At 42.9% G+C, this 21726-nt stretch overlaps 1 protein-coding gene across 1 annotated transcript in view; it reads right to left on the reverse strand.

The window, feature by feature from the left end:
- Positions 1-2831: 2831 nt before the first annotated feature.
- GUCY2F (guanylate cyclase 2F, retinal) overlaps positions 2832-21726 on the reverse strand; it is a 45839-nt gene continuing 26944 nt past the window's right edge. The window contains 4 exon segments of the mRNA XM_086481550.1: positions 2832-2910; positions 12150-12241; positions 13298-13392; positions 16496-16594. Coding sequence (XP_086337676.1) covers positions 2832-2910; positions 12150-12241; positions 13298-13392; positions 16496-16594 — 365 coding nt within the window.

A 21726-nucleotide genomic window follows, 5' to 3' on the forward strand; every position in this document is an offset into this window, starting at 1 on the left:
ATCGATCAAAAACCCTGTCCTGAATGAGCTTTCACATCTTAACTGCTGATCAGCCACACCTTGCAAGTCTATGGCTCAGCCAGCAAGACGCAATGATTTGGGTGTTTACTGTATTTCCTGAACAAGGAAGAACCTTGAGGGATCTCCTGTCACTAGGCTGAGTTCATGAGATGAGGGGTCAGAGTAGAAGCAGAGGCAAAGTCTTGAGTGGAAAAAAAAAAAAAAAAAAGAGATAAAATAGCTATTTATACTAATTGAGGCTCAGTACTTTTAGGTGATCCCAGACTGGTCCTTTGTCCATGCAAGACACACTGCCTGTATGCTTATGTATATAAAGGTCAGCAAAGAGCAATACAGGCGAAGCTAAAATTTATACAGCATGTATCCCTCCATCAATACAGCAGCTACCAACCACATCTGAGTGAAATCTCACCCCTTTGAACTCCACAATGAACTCTGACTGACTTGCGTGGGGTCTAAGTCTCATCTCCAAAGTGAGATCAATCTAAGGCTCACAGGGAATCCTTGACCTCTCTGTGGGATAGTTCTCTGATGGGCCTTGCAGGAAAGACAGAAATCCCTTTCTCCATATCAGAAGCACTGTAAGATGCCAGGGTGGGATTGAGCTGGCTGAGGATACTGACTGGCAGTATTTGAGATGCCATGGTTTATCCTACATGGTCTTCAGCTGCTGTTTCATCTGTCAGCCTTGCACAAGTGTCTCTGACAACCATGGTGCTCTGGGCTGAATCCAGCTTCCATGAGCGGGTTAGTAGGTCCATGTTAAGATCACAGATCCTACTGCAGGACAAAGTATCAGAATCACTGGTGGTATAGCCAAGAGGTTTATCTTCAGGTAACTGGAGGTGCACTTTGATGTTTCTCATGCTTTACTGCATGTTTTTATCAAGATCTGGACAGAACCGTCACTTCTCTTTGAAAACAAGTGTCCACTAAGGACAACAGAGTCCACAGTCACTCTTTCAGGGTTAAAGGATTTGCTTCCTGAGTGTGAAGAGCAGAGTCTTGGCCTTCCTCTAGACTCCAGGCCAGATGAATACTCTGAAATATATAAATACTCCAAGACAGGGATCCTTACCTTATCGGAGCAAGGACCCTGTGAGACTGTTAGTGGTTTACAGTCCCAGACTAATGGGACTGTAAACTGGGTGAATCACTACATCTGAGATCCTTGTATAGCGTTCCTTTATTGCTATCAAGGAAAAACAAGGTTATTGATAGCATATTCCCTTTCATCATAAATGTCTGAGATACATTAGCTGGAAACATCACTAAACCACCAAGTGGGCATGGGGAAGTAAGTGTCTCTTGAGGACATAATTGCCTCCACTGAAAGCTTCATGCTCAGAAGAAGGATTGAACTAGGACTGTTGAAAAGCTCCAGGTATAAACGCCCTACTGATTTGTCTGCTATTTCCCATGAAATGAGCCAAGTGGGCTAATGAGGACTTTCTGTTCTCGACAATGTACTTCTAATCAGCCTTGCTGCAGTGCAGAAGTCTGTCTGTGGGTTATAGATGTACTACATGTTTTTGTACTGTTGTACCTGTGGTTTTTGTCAAGCAGGGCTAACCCAAGTGAGAGATCCTCTTTGCCTCTGGCCTTGGAGGAGCAGCTTTTGTTTATAAGTGTAGATCAGCAGGGTGGTCTTCGGAGCCTTGGAGCTTATATTTAGCAGTGAGTGTTCACATATGGCAGTGCTTATGCAGGTCTCTGCACAGTGTGTCCCATATTTAAATCTTTTCTTCAGATAAGGAGTTTCTGCCCAGCTCCTAGAATAGGGAGAGCCTCAGACAGAAATTTAAAAATCTCTTAAGGGAGATAAAACAGCCTAGTAACACCCCCTGAATCTTTAAAAGTTGTAGTTGGGAAAGAGGAACACAGCCAGAAATTCTCTGCTGGGTTTTATCCTTGTGAGAAAACTGGATGGAGCTTTAGTCTTTAGGGTAATCTATCAGTTTGATCTTAGGGGTTTGTAACCAGCCTATATCTAGGCGCTCTGGGCTTTCATCCACCTCTGCCTTTTTCTAAGAAAGTGTGAATTAAGTAAAAGTTCAGAAACACTGAGCAGAAACATTATTGCTGCTTTCAGAGATATTATTGAAAAAACAACCACACAGCGTTTTCAAGGGAGATCAGACCCTCTATGTGCATGTGTGGGTGTGCATGCGTTTTTGCCATCCTTGCTGTGGTAGCACCTCTTTGATCAGGCACCTCAGGTCCTGCTGTTATACTCCACGTAACTTCTGCATTCCAACCAAATCATCCCAAATCCACATTTGTTTCTTGTACAAGTAAGTGCCATAGTGATGGGTAACAGAGCTGCATCCTGTTCCATGTCATGAGATATGGACTTACACTAGGCGGGAGATACACATTACAGGAAAGCAGCAATAGGCAATTTGGATTCTTCCAGGCTTGAACTCCAGCTTTCTCTATGTGTTTACCAGGGACTGGGCTCTTCCTGGCACAGTGCACATCGACATCCAGTGGATCGATAATACACTGCAGGTAAACACAGTAATACTGTATGTCTTTCAGGTATTTATGTGATAACAGGTCATAAATTTGCTATGAAATCGCCCAACAAGGCTACTACTATCTTTAGACAGCTTTGCTGCTATTCTGAACACCTTTTGAATAAGACACTTTAAAAGAATAACACTTATGTTCGACAAAAAAAAAGAAAAAAAAAAGAAAAGAAAAAAAAGGCATGACACTAAAACCAGCAAAGTGCAGACAAATAACACACAAGCAGACAGTAAACAGCAGAGCTACGTTGGGACTGTCCTACAGCTACTACCTCGGATCTAGGCCCTTTTGCCAAGGAGTTTTTCAGCTTTCCTCCTTTTGAACTCTGCAATTTCTTCCGAGGGTAACCCATGAGCTCTAAACCTGCAGTGAACACGTAGGCCATTAGAGAAAGAACCGGTTCAGTTTCATCTGCAATAAAGAACAGACTGTAATGGAGACCTAGTGAAAGGTAAGTGTCTTCTTTCCTTTTCCTTTCCAAAAAAGGAAAACAAATATTTGGCCTGGTTCCAATTTTATTTATTCCCCTCTGGTATCACTTCAGCTCGAATTTTGCAAAGGGTGAGGTTAGCTGATTTAATTTTAAGTGTCCCAAAGTTAAATGCTCACTCTGAGACAAGCACCTTTTTTAATCTGTGTAGCCGGGCACATCCAGAGGGCTCTTGGCCCATCATAGACACTTCTCCCAGGACAAGATGAATGACTTCGTTGATTGAGGAGCACAAACTCTGTATCTATCATGGATGTGTCCAGGATCTATTAGACAAGATGAATCCTGGCAGAATTATTCCATTATTCCTTGATCGTCCCCCTCATTCGTCAAATGGAAGACCAGAACAAAGCCACTGTAAAGATCTTGTCTTCGGTTAGCTCGGCTCCTGCCTCAGTGCCTTTCGGTCTTCCAGGAGTGTTGCTTTCAGAAACTCTCAGCTCTCAGATCTATGGGCACATGTCCAAATGGAAATCCTATTTAACTGTCCCTAGAGACAGCCAGTTTTCCCTGAAAGCTTAGCACAAATTTAACAGCCTTTCCCAAGGGAGCTGAGAGTCAAGTTTCAGCTGTTTTGCCAGTTCTACAAATGGAAATGTCTAACCAAGCCATCCTTCCACACCTCACCTAAATCCTCAGCTCTGGGAACATCTTTTGGTTTTATAGAAATATTGATCCCTGCTTATAAATCTCCCATGAGTGCTGGAGCCTTTAGGGCTGCGTCCCAAGGACAGAGAAGCCAGGAGGATATAATCCTGATGGGCTGAATGAGGAATGGCTTCTTCTGGGATTCTGCAACTCAGGTGGGATTTATCTCCCTGAAATTTACCTATCTGCAGCAGAGGTGTCTCCATCTGGACCAAAAATCTTGGGCTCTCTTCCGAGCCAGTGGAAGGAAGGAGGCACTGCTAGACCACAGCAGGAGTTTATCCCAAAGTGTCTTCTGTGGGACAGAAGAGCTGGTCTAGGTGCAGTTCCGGGCATGTCTAGGAAGTGCCTGTTTCTCTGAATTGACGCTAAAAGATGTGTAAGATGACCAGCTGAGATAGAGGTGTCTATGCTAGAGGTAAATAAGTTTTAATAAGATTAAATCCTACCAGTTGGAGGGGGAAAAGGAATACTTTGTCTCCAGCCCCTTTATGCAAGCAGTAGCAAAATGCAGCCACATATGAGTAGGCATGAGGGGTTTGTTCTTTGAGTCCACCCAGCAGGACTTCATCCACAGGAGAGTGGAGAAGGTTACTGTCTGTTTCTGCACAATACTGCAGCAGGTTGTGACCCACAGAAGACGAAGACCTGACCAGGGTACTGGGGGATCAAGCACAGTATCAGATTGCCTGAGCTCCACCTCCAAACACTGCTCACATATATATCAAATAATACTTTGAAAATGACTTGATCTTCATCCATGGTACAATAACACAAAGAAAGATCCAGTGCAAACACACTGACACATCTCCTGAGCTCACTAACGTCTGTGCAGCTGGAGAGGGCTGATCTATCCCAATATCTTGCAAAACCCCTCTGTTTGAAGTCAGCTGTTATTTTTCCGAGGTCCTCTCTTCCCACCACCTTGTTCCTGAAGCCAGCAGGAGAAAATCTGTTAGGTTCTGCAACCCAGCTCCCTGGACAGTTAAGAAATTTGCCTTCTCTTTTCTAAATGTAGCGTGTTACAATCATTTTTTCTGAGCATTGGAAACACAAGCCCCTGGCGTGAAGTTAGGCAGCCAGTACAACTTCTAATTCCCAGTTACAGAGAAAGGCTCAGACTCATAGACAGAGTATCTTTATGACTTGGCCACTCTGTACCCTTTGGTGACAACAACTCAAATTGCCTTGAGACCTGGGTCATATGGATGCAGACACATTCTTCTCTGCCCTCCTTTCTCTTTCTCTTATCCCTGCTTCACATAAACCTGTATGGTGGAGCAATGTGTGCCCTATTGCAAGGCACAGGTATCCTGAGCAGCCCATTACATCTCAGCAATGTGGTCCTGCTTGAACCAGCATGGGAGCCCTTTAATTGACTGCTTTCCATATCTTTGTCTCTAAACCAGTCAGGATTGTCTCTGAGATTATGTTTCTGAGGGATATTGGGAAGAATTTCTTTACTGAAAGGGTTGTCAGGCATCGGAACAGCCAGACCAGGGAAGTGGTGGAGTCACCACTCCTGGAGGTGTTTAAGAGATGGGTAGATGTAAGAACTTAGGGACATGGTTTAGTGGTGTTGGTAGAGCTAGGGCAAAGGTTGGACTCAATGATCTTGAAAGTCTCTTCCAACTGAAAATGTTCTATGATTCTATGATTTTATTTTAACCCACATTCCATTGTACTCCAGTTTCTTACACTTTAAATGTCTGGTAGCTTCGTAGAAACAGTTGATTGAGGAGTGGAGGAGATTAAAAGCAGCAGCAGCTGGCTCGGAGATGCTTTCTCCTTGATACTCTTCCCTCTTGTCCTTCAGCACTGATGTTCAGTAAAGAGCTTTTGGGCTGCTGTGTAATGAGCAAGCCCGCCTAGATGGCTCGAGGGAGAGCAGCACACATTGATCGGTTAGAATTCTTACCTGGCCAGCCCATGCAGTGAGTGCAACACCATAGAAATGTTCCTAGACTCAACCTGGATCCCATTCAGACAGATCAGGTCCCTCATCACTCAGCTTCCCTCTGCTTCTCTTTTCAAGCAAAGTGTGGGCAGATCCAGGGAGAAACACCCTCAGATGAACTCCTGCAGCCAGTACCTACCCCAGACAGCCTCTCCTGCTGCCGAGGTGCACGCCTAGGCATGTCTGCGCACACCTCAGCCATGCCTGAGGCCATACCTGCAAGCCAGAATATGATCCACAAAGCCAGTCAGGTCCTGAGCACAGTTTCAGAACTGTCTTTCCCTAAATCCCTAGAGACACCCATGGGAGAAAGGGTTATGCATTGAATCACATCTTCCAGCCAAACAATGCCACTACCTGACCTCACTTCCTTTCTGAACACTGCATTTAGGGTTTCTTGCTATCAGCAGTAATTCTCTAATCTAATACTCCAGCCAACTCTCCCAGAAACCTCAGCTTGCTCAAAAAGATCTTGTTTAAATAGATCGTCTGGAGCGACCACATTCCAAGCCAGACAGCCTCGTTCAAAGGGAGATGAGTCACTGGCTTTCATTCCCTTTCTCCCCTCAACCAGATTTCAGAGAAAAATTCTTCTTTCTCACTTCCATTATGCTATAGCCATGACCAGAATATTCTTTTTTCTTCATTTTGCTCTTGTGTTAGGGGTTCAGAAAGAATTCGAAAAGAAAGCATTGATTGTGAAGCAAAAAGCATCTGTACTGACATTGGGTGACCAAGCCTATGAGCCCGAGGATGCTTTGATATCCCCAGACAACTCCTGTTACACATTATATAAAGTTTATTTATGAAATGTTTGGATGCTGTTGTATAATTCCAGCTATGTAAGGACAACAAAAGTTTTTCACTGCTGTTTGCTCCACAAGCTCTTTTATTTCTCACTTAAAAGTGCATTGGCTGAAAAACTTCAAATAGGAGCCTGAATGGAAAGATTTTTGCTTGTCCCCCCAGAAAGACACATCAGCAGCGACAGCAGCAGCAGAGACTCCCTACTGATCACCTTCCATCGCACCAGGGTGCCTCAACAGAGACAAAGCAATGAAAGCCTTGTATTGGGTACAAGATAAAGCCAGGCTGTCTTAATGGGTGTTTTTTTCCTGGGTCATAAAAATGTTTCTCAGCTAGTGTTGAGAGATGGATTCTTTGAGTATCCTTCACTGCTTCTCACCTATTTCATCTTCAAGCAAGGATCTCAGTGCTTTCTCCAGGGTTGATCCTGTATGTTTTGGAAGAACCCCAAAACTCCCTCCTATCCCTGTCTGCGTCTTCAGTTTTTAGTGATTTCTCACACCAGGTTGTGACTTAATCATTGTGGATGGTGATGGGCTAAATGGTCCATCAGCCCTGCTGGACATAAGATCTACTGCATGATTTCATACAAGAGAAGAGATCTGGGTTTGATGATAAAAATCCCAAACTCTCATGTTCTTTCCTTGGGCACTGGGTTTATGGTTAAAAACCCTTGAGAGGACTCATGATCTGTATCTTGCTGAGCTTAATTGTATTGATTTTACTTTTCTTTTTCTCCAGTTAACTTTCCATAGCTAATTTAAAACAGTGGTAGAAGGAAAAGTTTCTAAACAAAAGTATTTCCTGGGATAGGGGGCTCCTGCTGCTTGAGGTCGCAGTGCTCAGTACCAGAGAAAAGGATTACTGAAACACGATGATAAAAGTTGGGAAGTCAGAAGACTGAGTATGTCACTCATCTCCCTGGAACTGCAAATAAACATGATCCTGGCTCTTGGGTGTTTTTTACTGAATTACGTTAGCTATTGAATTTTTTGTAGTACTAGACATTTTTTCAGTGCTTTGCCAAATACATCTATGATATAGTCCAGGTCAGGCTTGTATCTGCTAGAGTTAGATAACTTCATATATGTTCTGCTGTTTTGGACAAGAGGACTGCTTTGCCAGTACTGACAAGGTGCTGACTGTTCCAGAGCATCACAGGATGCCAACTTTCAACGTCACACATTTATAAACCACCAACTTTGTGCTTTTTCTGTGACTGCTCTTCAGCCCCAAAATTAGTCTCCTGGTGCATGCTCAAAGAAACTTCACAGCCTTCATTCAAACCTACCTGACCGTAATCTCAAAAAAAAAAAAAAAAAAAAAAAATCTAGCCTACAGGTAAGCTGCTGCTTGACTTGCTATCTCATCATTTTGTTACACCTTCTCTATGTCCACCCTAATCTGCTATTATTTCATCTGACAGGCTTTTGTGAAAAGTTTTTTTTTCTTTGCCTTCTATGGCTATTGCACCATCAAGGCCCAACCCGCAAGATCCTGAGACGCAGCAACACGAATCCTAACAAGCAAGGAAGAAGGGGAAATAATATTCATCATAAGGCAAACATCTACCAGTGAAGGTGTAGAAATTTGCCTTGGAGCAAGGAAAGGACCAAGGAGCCTGTTGAACTGCCTGCCCTGTAACGTGTGATACCAAGTTAACCTAAAGCTCCCATGTTAAGCAGGTAAAACTGTGATTTGACCAGACCCAGAAAGAAGGAGGTTATCCTTCAGAATGGAAAATTCTCTGGGGCAGGAGTCAGCACTGCAATCTGGACACTAAACGTGCATTTAGCCTGTGTCCTGGGACTACTATTGAACCTCTACCCTATCCCATAAAAAAGCACATTGAAGGGTTTCTTGCTTGATTTCCACTAAGCTTTTTAATTCTGAAAACAGACACACAGACCCTGAGAAGCTCCACATAAGGTTAATTTTAAGAATAGCCTTTTTGTTAATTTGATTTTATGCATGGCTGGAAGAAAATAACGGTGATAAGAAGCATATTAGGCCTTTTAATTGAACTATCTTTCTTCTTAATTAAAATGCTTTGTATCCTGTGTGAGCCATGTCACCCACAGCACCTGGGTTTTAAGAATAAAGTACATTTATCTGCATGTCCTTACACAAATGTAAATGTATGAAGCCTAGTGCAGACAATGGAAATCAATGAGAATGTTCCAGCTAATGCCTCCAATAAGTCTGTAATCAGGATTAAACACAGAGGTTGATGCATATCAATTAAATTCAAATTATGTAGGTGCAACAATTGTTCCTTTGTTAGTCATTTGGTGGTGACTTGAGATTTATTACTAGACAATCAGATGTGTTCTCTCAGCAATTCCAGCAATACTAGAAAGGGTTGTTATAACAGTATTTTACTGGACCATTAATATTAACCCAATCACATAATTAAATGTTCTTCCATAATTTTATGAGGTCTCTGGTGAGGCCTTATAGCAGCCTTCCAGCACGTAAAGGGGGCCTACAAGAAGGGTGGGGAGGGACTCTTTACGAGGGACTGTGGTGATAGGACAAGGGGTAATGTTTTCAAACTGAAAGAGGGTAGATTTAGATTAGATATTAGGAATAAATTCTTGACTGTGAGGGTGGTGAGACACTGGCACAGGTTGCCCAGAGCAGCTGTGGGTGCCCCCTCCCTGGCAGGGCTCAAGGCCAGGTTGGATGGGGCTTGGAGCAAGCTGTTCTAGTGGAAGGTGTCCCTGCCCATGGCAGGGGGTTGGACTAGATGGTCTTTAAGGTCCCTTTCAACCCAAACTATTCTATTCTTTGATTTTTAAGTTTGCTGAAGTTTGATTTCTAACATTCATAGAAACTCACCTTTATAAGCTCAAGGACCTTTCTCCAAGTCTAGGGTGTCAAGACTACTTCAAGCATGGTAGGATAATGAAGCTTGATTGGACCCTAGACATCTATGAACAGCTCTATGAGCTACATGATCACAGACCTGCTCATGACTGCCTAACAGAGCTGGAAAATTGCCTTCACTTGTCAAGAAATCCTCCTGCCAAAGACTGTGCTTAAAACTTTGATTGTCTGATGGATTTTGTGTCGTGGGAAATAATAGGAAGTTACCACTTTCTTTTTCTATTATCTGCTGTCTTTTCCACAAACCGCTGCAAAGAAGGCCTGAAATAGTCCATATCTCAAGGGCTATTACTTGTCATGGCAGTGAGAAACACAGAAGCTGAAGCTTATGTCATTGAAGCAAATCCCCTTTCGTTGTTGTTTAATACATAGTGAGTGTGATTCCCTGTGGTGGTCTAAGTTAAAAGCTCAGACACCAAGCCAAACCATGGACCTATGGATGGAATGTCTCCAGCACACCTCTCAGAGGAGGTCGATAGCTTCTGTGAGCCACAAGGGATTGAGTAATGAGGAATGTGTGGAATGAGGTGATGAGGAATGTGTCCCTTGCTCTTATGAATAGGAGGAGAAAATCTGCTGCTGCCCACTGATCTCGCCAGATATGACGGACTGGGTTGTGCAAGACCTCATGGCAAGGGAAGACCTAAATAGAAGGCGAGTTTCTTCAGCACAGTTAAAAGATGAGTAGAAGAGCACTTGGTTCAGCATCTCCTTCCTCAGCACAAAAGCCTACAGATGAGGAAATTCCTACAGAAGTGTATCAGGCAGTGTCTTCAAACCACTGTATTGGCCAACATATAGATATAACAGAAAAACAACTTTCAATCTTTCATAAACTGGCATAAAATTGAACCATCAAGTTTAGGCTGGAAAAATAGGACGCCACGTCTGACACCTGTCTGATAACAGCAGAGCCTGTGCACGAGGCAGTTCTCCGAATATTTGCTTCACTTGAACATCCAGTTACTTCCTTCTGCCATTTGACTTCTGTGGGGCATAGCTTTCATTTTGACCCTTCACTAGGACAGATTCAGTTTCATATAACTTTGCTTTTTCCCTGATGACTTTCACATTCATCCAACTGCTGTATAACAGTCTACGGGGACAGAAAAGCTGCAAAAGAACAGTGAAGGTCAAGGCCTTGGGACAAGAGCAGATCACCTCTCTCTCCGCAGTGCTACTGGTGAATTCTTCTGAGGTTGCACAAGGATGCTCAAGTTCACCTGATCCTGGATATGTGGGAAAATTTTTGGGCTCCTCTTATTGTCTCTCCAGACTTGATGTGTTTTCTGTCATTTACGATCCACTTTTAGAAACAGCTTGGGCCTGCGTAGGTCTGACTGGCACACATGATCAAAGAACAGGCTCTTTGAAGATTATGGAAAGGACCCAAACAGTGAACAGAGTCCTAACAAATGACTTTTGGATGATAAAACCAGGATGAGAAGAACCTACTCTCAAGGCAGAAGTCTTGCTGCTTCTTTGGTTGCACGGTAAGCCAATGCACCTTGCTAATCTGGCAAAGCTCCTCCAGGTTTCGTATTTCCCACGAATAACGCATCATTACTCAACAGCTCATTTCCATCAAATGTTAACAATAAAATGCCTCAAAAACTTAGAAATACTGTCTCTCAAAATTAGCTTCCAGTAACCTTCTATCTTCCATCCTGACTGACACCCAAATAACTTTAAAATTGTGGCCCAAAATACTGTTAATTCCATGATACTTCAGGAAAGCTCTGGGAGGGCTCTGAGCACATGGACTGCCCTATTTGCAACCACTCATGTAGTTAACTATTATCTGCAAAGGGAGATAAAAGCTATCTATCTCCATTGTACTAAGAGGAAATAAGGCAAAACTTAGAACAAGATTGGTCAGTGGAAGACAGAGTAAAAATAACACCAGACCTTGTTTTCTGTCAGATATCTACCTCTGAGCTAGTCATTGTAGGGCCTCTTTACAGTCAACAAAACAGGCACCTTGCAAGGGCGATTCATCTTCTAATACAGACCAGACCAAGCAGGCCAGTTGACTTGGACCCTTGAGCATATATTTATTGACTATAAAGGGAGTCAGGATTGACTAGCTTTAATGGGGGTGATTACATGGTTCTCGTCAAACAAACCCCACTCCTGGTTTTTATGTCCTGACCACAACATCCTTTCCAGGCATACAGCATGTGACAGCTGAACAGGGAGTACTCTGTGAAGTCAGGCATTGAAAAGCTACAGAACAACTTGGTGAATTTCAAGTGCCCAAACTTCGCTCACCGCAACTCGTTTGGAGGCAACATCATTAAGTCTTTAATTACCTAATTGCCATATTTTTGCAACATGAAGTCTCCTTATTGTTATGTTTGAATGAACAGTGCTACGGGGAAGAAACATATTTATACGGTGAATGAGGCTGGTGTTTTCTGCAAGTTTTACGGAAGGAGAGAAAAATCTATGTGTCACCTGTACGCTAATGACACCAGAGTTACGAAAGTGTCCCTACCTGTATGTCTCCCACATGTACACAGAGTAGGAAGGAGACTCAGGAAGGAACTCCCTGGTGCTCCATCTCCAAGGGAATACGGAGGGTGGAAGCAGCAAATTCCCAGGCCACTTTTTGGTAACTGTGATTAAGGAGACGAACTGAAGAAGCCCCATCACTTCTGAGTCCCAGTACTATGCCTGAAAATGTGAGTCACCTAAGGAAAATTATGTAGACTTTGCAAACAGATACCATGGAAAGACAGCTATTCAGCCTGCAAACTCTAGCAAGGACCTTTTAATGAATGTATTGAACAGTGATGAAGTCACACTTACCCTGGCTTTATTTCAGGAGGCTTAGGTAAGGGCTTCAGAAAGCCTTTTTTCCCAACTAGCCAATATGTGTCTTCCACTCCTTTACCCTGAAATAAAAACAAAAATACAGGTAAAAAGCAGCTTTCTGACCACCCTCTGTTCAATACATAATTTCCTCACTGGGTTTCTGAGGGCTTCATGTATAACCAGAGACAGAGCATGGCTGGAAGTCTTGGGCTCTCCTTCACAATGGTTCAGGGATGATTTGATTTCACTGCCCTAAAAGAAGACGCCTAGTTCAAACTGTCATCGACAAATGACCCTCATTGATCCGTGTCATTGAAACTACACAGCTTAACAGAAATGAGAAACTACAGGATCTCTAATCATCTTATGTGGCAGCACTAACATCATTAATTGAGTGATTTTACAACTGTTGCTGGGCTGAGCATCAGAATAATAACTTCCTCTCCCACCACTGATGATTTAGCTTTTAAGACTGGATGCACCTGATGTTATATAGGCATCTATATCAGAGTCAATCACCCTTGACTGGAGAAGTAGCGGAAAACACACACTTCCAGAGCTACACTCATCTTCACATAAGCTGGACCCTGAAAGTAAGTCAAGTTAATAATTTCCGAAAGTGCCAATTTATCTCTACTAACTATGCAAAGGTTTCCTTCCATTGATAAAACCTGAAATTACCTCAGACCTACATTTGCAGACACAGAGCTTGCGTGAGATGATTCCACTTTTCATGAAAGATTGTTGAGGGACCTGGGGCCGTATTCAGACCTCTTACTCTAGATGTTTAAGGCAAACAAAGCTCCTACTTCTGTCTATTGACTATGTAAGGGGAGAAGTGATATTTTGAATTATTTAGTGTTGTCTTGTTTGGACACTATGAAAAGTAGCAGCCCCTGTCAAGGGTGGACTAAATAGACTCCTAAATAAATAGTTAGGTCCAGCACATACAGCTGATTGCTTGCTCCCATAGTCCTTCAAGAATTACCTCACATACTGAAACAACAGATGGCGATAATCTGGGAAGGATCCAGCAGAAGAGTGGTGGATGAAAGCCAAACAAGAGCTTAATATGAAAATCCCTTAAGCAAGAAGATTCCCCTGCAAAGCATTTCACACAGCCCTGGCCTTCTTACCTTCAGTTCTGTTTTTCCCCTAGGTACAATTTCATAGCCTTCATTTAGACTCCGAAGCGTATCCACTGTACTTTGGCTGACGTGAATTCTATAAGCTGGGAACAGAAAGCAAAACAGCTGGATCACTACGCTGCACACACACTGTGAATTCCCCTGGCAAGGAAAAATGAACCAAGGCATGCAGACGTGTAGCTGGTGTAGCTGTGTGGTGCTCCTCTACGTAGAGTTTGATGCTGATGGATGGATCCTTCCAGGTAGGGCTGTAACAAGCACAGGGTGAGAGGAAATCTACACTGGAGACTTCCTAGAGAAGGATGTCAAACACAGTAAGTATAGAAGTCCAGCTTTTAATAAAGATGGTAAATTGTTTTTCAACAACATTATCAGCTGGAATCAAAAATACTATTTTTATCTATAGACAGAGCACAACAAAGGAACAAAAAAGAAAAGAAAAATAACCATCTGTCCTTCCCCAGAAGCCCAACAACATTTGAAAGCTGGGGTGAAAAGCAGAGAGATGGACTTTGCAAGGGGACATAATGAAAATGTGAATGTGCATCTAGATCCGTCTGGGTTTTTCAGTAATTGATTCCATCCAGAGCTGCCATTAACAGTTTATGAACAGAAAGGGCGAAGGGGAGTGTCAGTCTCTTCTCCCAAGTAACACATAATAGGTCAAGTGGAAATGGCCTCAAGTTGTGCCAGGGGAGACTTATACTGGACATTAGGAAAAATTTCTTCACTGAAAGGATTGTCAAGCGTTGGAACAGGCTGCCCAGGGAAGTAGTTGAGTCACCATCCCTGGAGGTATTTAATAGACATGTGGATGTGGCACTCCGGGACATGGTTTAGTGGTGGATTTGGCAGCGCTATGTCAATGGTTGCACTCGATGATCTTAAGGGTCTTTTCCAATCTAAATGATTCTACGGTTTTATCTTTATTAAATTCCCATACCCCTCAGTTTGTTTCACAGCCATTGCTGGACTCACTGAAATTTGTTCTCCACGGGCCTACTGGAGAGAGTCCAGCGGAGGGCTACTAAGATAATGAGGGGACTGGAGCATCTCTCTTATGAGGAAAGGCTGAGGGACCTGGGGCTCTTTAGCCTGGAGAAGAGAAGGCTGAGAGGGGACCTTATCAACACTTATCAATATCTAAAGGGCAGGTGTCAAGAGGATGGTGCCAGGCTCTTTTCAGTGGTGCCCCGTGACTGGACAAGGGGCAACGGGCACAAACTGGAGCCCAGGAAGTTCCACCTGAACATGAGGAGGAACTTCTTCACCCTGAGGGTGACAGAGTACTGGAACAGGCTGCCCAGGGAGGTTCTGGAGTCTCCTTCCCTGGAGAGATTCAAAACCCGCCTGGATGCAGTCCTGTGTGACCTGCTGTAGGTGAACCTGCTTTGGCAGGGGGTTGGACTAGATGAGCTCCAGAGGTCCCTTCCAACCCCTGCCATTCGTGATTACGTGATTGTTGTTCTGCTGGTGTGAACAAGCCAGGGAATGTTTCTAAAACATTTCCCCCTGAAATAGTTTTCTTTCGGTTTGTTTTTGTTGAGTTTTAATTTCAAATGCGTCAGTCACATTCCTTTCCCCCATGAAGGATGGGTGATGAACCAATTAATTTTTTTTTGCAGAATAATCAGAAAGAGCATCAGTTCAAATATGCAGAGGAAGACCACACAGCTTTGAGCTACACTTCCTGAGACATTAACCTACAATCTTCCTATTACTGTGTACCTACATGTATTTCTATAGATCTATAATGATGCTTTTGTGTCTGCAGTGCTCCTGGTGTCTCCAGTCTCAGTGGGACTTTGCACTTCCAAGGGTCTAAACCTTGACATTTTTCAAATATCTGTCTTGCCATTAGAAATCTGCTATCAAAGTATTTCCTCCATTCCACTGCTTTCCAAATGCAACTCAGGCCTCCTAAAATAAGCCAGCCATAATCACAAGAAAGGCAATTTTCCTTAATTAATGATTAGCGTATTTGTGAGGCTTAATTAATCTAATCAAAATCACCGGAGCTAGAAACATGAGGCTTATATGAAAGAGTGAAAAAGTTCCAATGTGGCATACATACTGCAACATATTTCTAGCCTGGCAAGACCTCAAGGTTTTAATATTAAATATCACAGGCATCATGTAGCTTGTAAACCAGCCATAATAGGTGATTTATTAGAGGTGTTGAAAATATCAAAAGGGAGATCAGAGATCAGTCATAATAATGTATGAGACATTGCTTTTGGAGGCAAACTTGTACTGACAGCCTGAACATCAAAAGCAAATTCAAAACCCATTCAGGGCTCTAACACTGCTGTCTCTACATGTCCACTGTGTTATCCACAGTTCAGCCGCTACAGCTTGCATATCCATGTCTTAGCCAAGGACAGCAACAAACAGCAGATCTGTGTACACATATGACTGAAAACCAGGTAAAAGTTTTCCCCATGAGCTCTTTTTACATGTCTAGAAGTCTCCAGCCATGGGACAATGAGAACCATCTGAGAGATGGTACTGTCTTATCTGCTGCAGCTATTGGCTCTGGGCATGTAGACTGTGCTTTTACAGCTGGAAGCCTCAGGAAAACAAAGGCAAGACCTTGAAGCAAAAAAAGCATGAACATCAACCTGTCAAGAAGGACATCAAGAAAACCTGGAAAGGAAGGGAAGCTTAAGGTTTTTGTTCGTAGAGTCATTACTGCTGATATATGAAGCTATCACAAATGATATCCTTTGTGTTGCAGGACATCATTGCATGTGGTCTGCTTTTCTCTCTCTCTCCAGCATGATGGAAGCAGTGCCCACATCTGCTTCAACCTTTGGCATGTACTGGCCATGATAGGTAAGTGCATTATCTTGCGGTGCAAGAACAGCTCTGAATTAAGAGTTCTCATCACTGACTGAAAGCAAGGTCCAACCCATGTAGGAGAAATCTAGGACAAGATTCATGTTGATTTTCATTGATGGGAGCTAAATCAGAGTACCGTGGCTGGAAGACAGGGTATTAAAGGCTGACCTATGATGGCGAAGCTGATGCCTTTCCCTTCAGGTTGCTTTGAATTTTGTCATTTGACTTTCCCCTTTCTTCAGAACTGATTCAGTTGCAATGCTTATAACTACAGATGCACATTTCTTCGTCTCTATTGAGAAGATTGTTCAACCACCCACCCCAGGGACTGTCCCAAATACTCACGCAGGCCCGTGGACTCCATTCGTGACGCCGTGTTCACTGTGTCTCCAAAAAGGCAGTACCGTGGCATGGTAAGCCCCACCACGCCTGCCACGCAGGGCCCTGAAAGATATGTCATCTGTATAACCCAGATGGTACTGCACAAATCAACCAAATCAACAAATGTTGTTGGGGCTCACCAACAAACAAATCTCATCCTCTCCTCTGACATTCAAAAACCTCTTAGGAATACAGGAGAAGGTTTTTTAAAGATCTCATGGGTCTTGGTGCTTGCTACAAGTGATCAGAAATTAAGCATTGCTCTGGATTCCACTTCGGTGTTTTATGTCTGAGAAAGGTTTTGTGTGGTAGGACCTCAGTTCACCATCATCTGGGAGAAATTTGTTCAGAGTTCATGGAAGCTCAAGGACTATCGCAATTTCATTTTAAAGTGACCTCCTTTTCCATCCAAGAAAACTAAAGGTCAGATCCCGTGACATGCCCTGTGCCCTGGTGAAACAGGATTGAAAATCAGCCTTGGAAGTCCAGAGAAGCTGGCAGCATGCTGGACCACCCTGTGTCCCTTCCTTGGAAAGGAAGAAATCATTATCTTGCCTTTCTAGCCAAAAACTGTTTGTTTTTCCTCTTTTTTATCCTTTAGGCAAGATCCACTCCCTTCCAAAGTAGCTCCCAAAGAACTGGTGCCAAGTTCTCAGGAAGAGGTATGTGTGCAGGATTCACACAAACATGCACATACACAGAGATAAAATGTGTGACAGTCAAACAGCGGAGATGATTGTCATCTGGGGCACTTGGCTTAGCTAATGTTTGGACTGGGCTCTGAAGGATGAGATACTAGATTTCATCACCCTCAATTTAAAATATCGGGCTTGGAAAAGAAAGGAAAAGAAAAGAGAAGAGAAGAGAAGAGAAGAGAAGAGAAGAGAAGAGAAGAGAAGAGAAGAGAAGAGAAGAGAAGAGAAGAGAAGAGAAGAGAAGAGAAGAGAAGAGAAGAAAAGAAAAGAAAAGAAAAGAAAAGAAAAGAAAAGAAAAGAAAAGAAAAGAAAAGAAAAGAAAAGAAAAGAAAAGAAAAGAAAAGAAAAGAAAAGAAAAGAGAATGCTCTCAGCAATGTAAGGAGGTGTGGGGTTTCCTACAGAGGAAAGACAGGCCCCTTTGTGTTTTCCATTGGATGCATTTATGTCATATGTCTTTTCAGGCTCTCCCTGCCTTTTCAACTTTGTGATCCTTCTGGGTTAAGATTTAGCAAAACTGACATCTAGGAAATCTTTTCCCATGCAAGGTTACATGAGATGTGAATGTAGCACATCATCAACAGTATCTGAAATAATGCTATAGATGCTATAATGCTATAGATAAGGTTTTTAATAATATAAAATGTTGTAGGTTAAAATATTTAATAATAATAATAATAATATTGTAGCCTAATTTAGAAGTGATCAGTCAATTGTTTTAGGACAATGTAATTTTACTGTGATTTTAGCCTTCTTAGTTACAAAAACTGATTCTTCATATAGTTTTCAGATACATCTTAAGGACAATAAAACTCCATAGCTGAAAGCTATGGGGAACTTTGCAAGAACCTCTCTTGCTGTGACCTCTGAAAAGTTGTTGCTGTAGAGTCAAAGTAACAGAATTTTAATATTATTTACAGAGGATGCAAACTGAGAGGTGACTGCTTGCTTAAAGATTAAAAAAAAAAAAAAAGACAGGAAGAATGGTTCATACCAAAAATGTTACAAGGACATGAACGGCATGTCTGGATCAAACACAGCATGCAGGGACTGCTGGAGATCAGAAGAACCTGATTTAGTGAGATTTTTTTACTGCCAGTGTGCCATGCAACCTTGGATAAGGTGCTGCTCCTCAGAGTCTCTTCTAATTTAATTCCCATCCTTATCAGTACTCACTAATACGGTTCAAGCTCTTCAAGAGAGAAGCTATATCCACTAGAGGAAGTGTTTTCGTGATCTAGTCTGTAGGCACTTCTACAGCACAACTGTAAAGGCACTGTTGAAACTACTGGGTCAAGGACCCAGTGCTTACCTAACTGGTCCTTAATGTGTGCACACTAATGTGACATGTGCATTAAAAGGGTCTTGTTGAAGACTTTTTCATTCATGTTTCAGTAAGACCTTTCCCTGAGAATACACTAACTCACTTATCTTCGCCTCTCTTCATCTCGTAGTGATGACATGACAGCAGCACTCAGAAATCTCAGTAAGAATCAAAGCTCCTCCTGTAATAGGTGTTGCAAGGACACAAAAACGTGGTTCTTCTCAAAAACCAGACCTCACTGAGGAGGATTTGATTCTGCTTTAAGAAGCACAAATATAGGCAGCTGAGTTCCTACTCTAGTCAGCGAAGGCCAAGTCAATGCAGTCAACTGAGCCATGAGAGCTTTTCCACTCCTGCACCTGAACATCTCTCCAGGGTCCACGTACGTGTCCACCAGATCTCCACTGACCACAAAATGAGTGCAGGCTCCCTAACACTCCTAGAAACACTTCCATGTGGGTGCCTAAATTTAGGTTTCCTACTCAGTCAGTGCAATCATCCAATCATTTCTGCAAAGCTCATAACCTAAGATAAGTAAGATTTTTTAGAGCAAGGTATTATCTTTCTAGAGTACTGTTTTTAAGATTGCCCTGTTGCAGAAAGTTATTACTTCAAAACCAGCCCTACAGTGTAAGCATGCCTGAAGGACTTCTCTGTGTTGAAAGCATCCAAGAGTTAATTCACTCCCTGCCTTTGCTGCCTGCGTGTGTTCTCCCTTGTCTAGACAGCTTCAGCAGAAGGCTAACAAAAACTTCCAGCGATAAATCTCCCACAGTAATAAGTTTCAGAGGAAACCAGATACCCTGTGATGAGAACATTATGGCCTAGTTGTTTAATTATACATGTTCGCTGGTTTGTTTTGAAACGACTCTTTGCCAGGGCTTGCGATGTCCGTTAACGAGCTGTGCTGGCTCAAACTCTGCGACAACCATCAGTGGTGTCGCAGAGGTTAATAAGCTCGACTGAAGTGCGGGGCTGCCTGCCAGAAAGCCTGACCGATAAACAGATCCTCTTCAGCCTCCGTGGAAAAGCTTGTCTTCTCACCACTGCTCTCCCCGACTGTCCAGCTCCAGCCCAGACGTGGACGGCGTGGAAACAGCTGAGTCAGCTGGGTTTTTCTGGATGTTCAATCAAGTCAAGAGAGAAGAGCCAAGACTCCAGGGTGCATTTAAAGCAGGGGGGAAACTGCAGACCAAACACTGGTCTTCCTGTCCTCTTCGCCTTACCTATGCATTGCCACAAGTGGACCACGGGCGTGGGCCACCAGAAGTTCCCAGAGGTGCAGCTCCCCGTTGGGGTTGGAGGGACATATGTAGGCCATGCCCAAATGGCATTTACTGTTTTTTTCAGAGAGGGGTTCATGAGATCTTCTTGGCAACAGTTTCAGAGAGCAGTTGGCTCACAAAACTGGTGGTCACACCCATCCTCCATACTTTCCAGGACAGTGAAAGTGTTAGCCAAGCCCTCCTCTCCCCCAAGAGCTTCCTCAGTGCTTTCATGATGTTGGTGGTTCCCTCTTCATGCTTCTTTCCTCAGGAGAAATGGGGTCTAGGGTTAATCAAACTCTGCTGTCAGCTTGGTGGCTCGGAGAGCTGGTTTGCTTTGGAGCATGCATTTCTCGCTGCTCCCATGACAGTATGAGGTTGCCAGATCTGTGCAAAACAAGATCTTGGCTTCTGCTTGTTTAGAAAGAAAACACTAATTCCTCCCCCTCCTCCTCTCACACTCTACACAACAGCTCATAGCAACACCATTTTCCAGATACCCAGAGTTCATAAAAACAAGAGAAATTGTAACTGCCCCCCATACACATCACCTAGGGATAGATTTTTGGCTGGGTGCATGGAAGATATGTTGCAGAACTCCTGTCAACAGGCAGCAGCAGATGTTGCACACCAAATTCCTCTCTTTCCATGTGGTAAATGTGCTCCTGGTGCTCCAGAGACTCCTGCTCTGAGCAAGCCAAGCTGGGGCCATAGTCCTACCTAATTTTTGCCAGAGTATAAAACCCACAGTGCCCCTGCAACCCTTCCTTAGCACTTTAGACTTCTCTAAAAGGCCAGCTAAGACCCCTGAACTGCAAAGAAAACAGTAGGGAGATGAGTTTTCAGGGATAACCCCAAAAGAAGAACTTATATGGTCTAGGAGATACAAAATATTGCTTTTAGCTTTGCTTAAGTCACAGCGCTGTTCTTGGGATATTCTGGGCGAGATACTCCTTTTCTCCACTCTTGTTTCCCAATGTGTACAACAGTGACCAGGATGTCGACTTCTGTAAAACACTTGCATGAAAAAGGTGCAAAAATATGGGCATTATCAGACAGGCAGAAGGATAAAACCCCCTGTAATATATTACTGTGTCAGATTTCTGGACAATATTATTCTTTGTGTGGCTTCCTGCGAGGGCAGTACCTGGTACCTTAGAGGAAGACACAAGAAGACTGGTGACGAACAGCTGGGAAAAAATTATTAATGGATGACTACAATATAAAATTATGAAGGTTTTTCTAAAAATATTGATTCTACAATAACAGCAAATGTCCTTTCATCCATCTAAAATCCCAGCCACAGTTTTGCTTATATGACTGCAACCCTACTGGGGTTTTTTGTTTTGTTTTGGAGTTAAATTACATTTTGTATAAGAAGAAGAACTTTCTCTTTTCTTTTTAAACAAGCCACTTTTCTATTAATCGAACAGATTACGAATTCTATATTAGAGACAATTTACTTTCTTTATAACATAACTTTTTCTTAATAGCTGTATCACATAGTCTTCCAGTTATGTCCTACTTGTAATATATGTCCCTGACCTTTTCATTTTTTCACTCTATATGCCTGGGCTTTGTGCTTTTTCATTTCAGAACAGAGCTACAAAGACATCACTGGATGTCTCCATATCACACCCATGAATATCTGACGGCACATCAAAGAGCCACCTTTGCAACGAAACCCTTATGACTAACACATCTGATGCAGATCCTGACTGTGACAGAATACACAATTTCTCCCTCAAATGATACTGGGTGTTTGTGTTTCAATTTTAACGCCCTTGTTGCTATGGAAGATTTTAAAGCACCTTCTAAGGGTGCTTGTTTTGGGGCAGGCAGGGAGAAAGCATTCACAGCTGGAAACACAATTGCAAAGGAGTTCTTTTGTGTTCAGACGCAGGTGAACTGCC

This window comes from Leptosomus discolor, chromosome 1, assembly GCF_034619465.1.
Source record: "Leptosomus discolor isolate bLepDis1 chromosome 1, bLepDis1.hap2, whole genome shotgun sequence".
Taxonomy (NCBI): domain Eukaryota; kingdom Metazoa; phylum Chordata; class Aves; order Leptosomiformes; family Leptosomidae; genus Leptosomus; species Leptosomus discolor.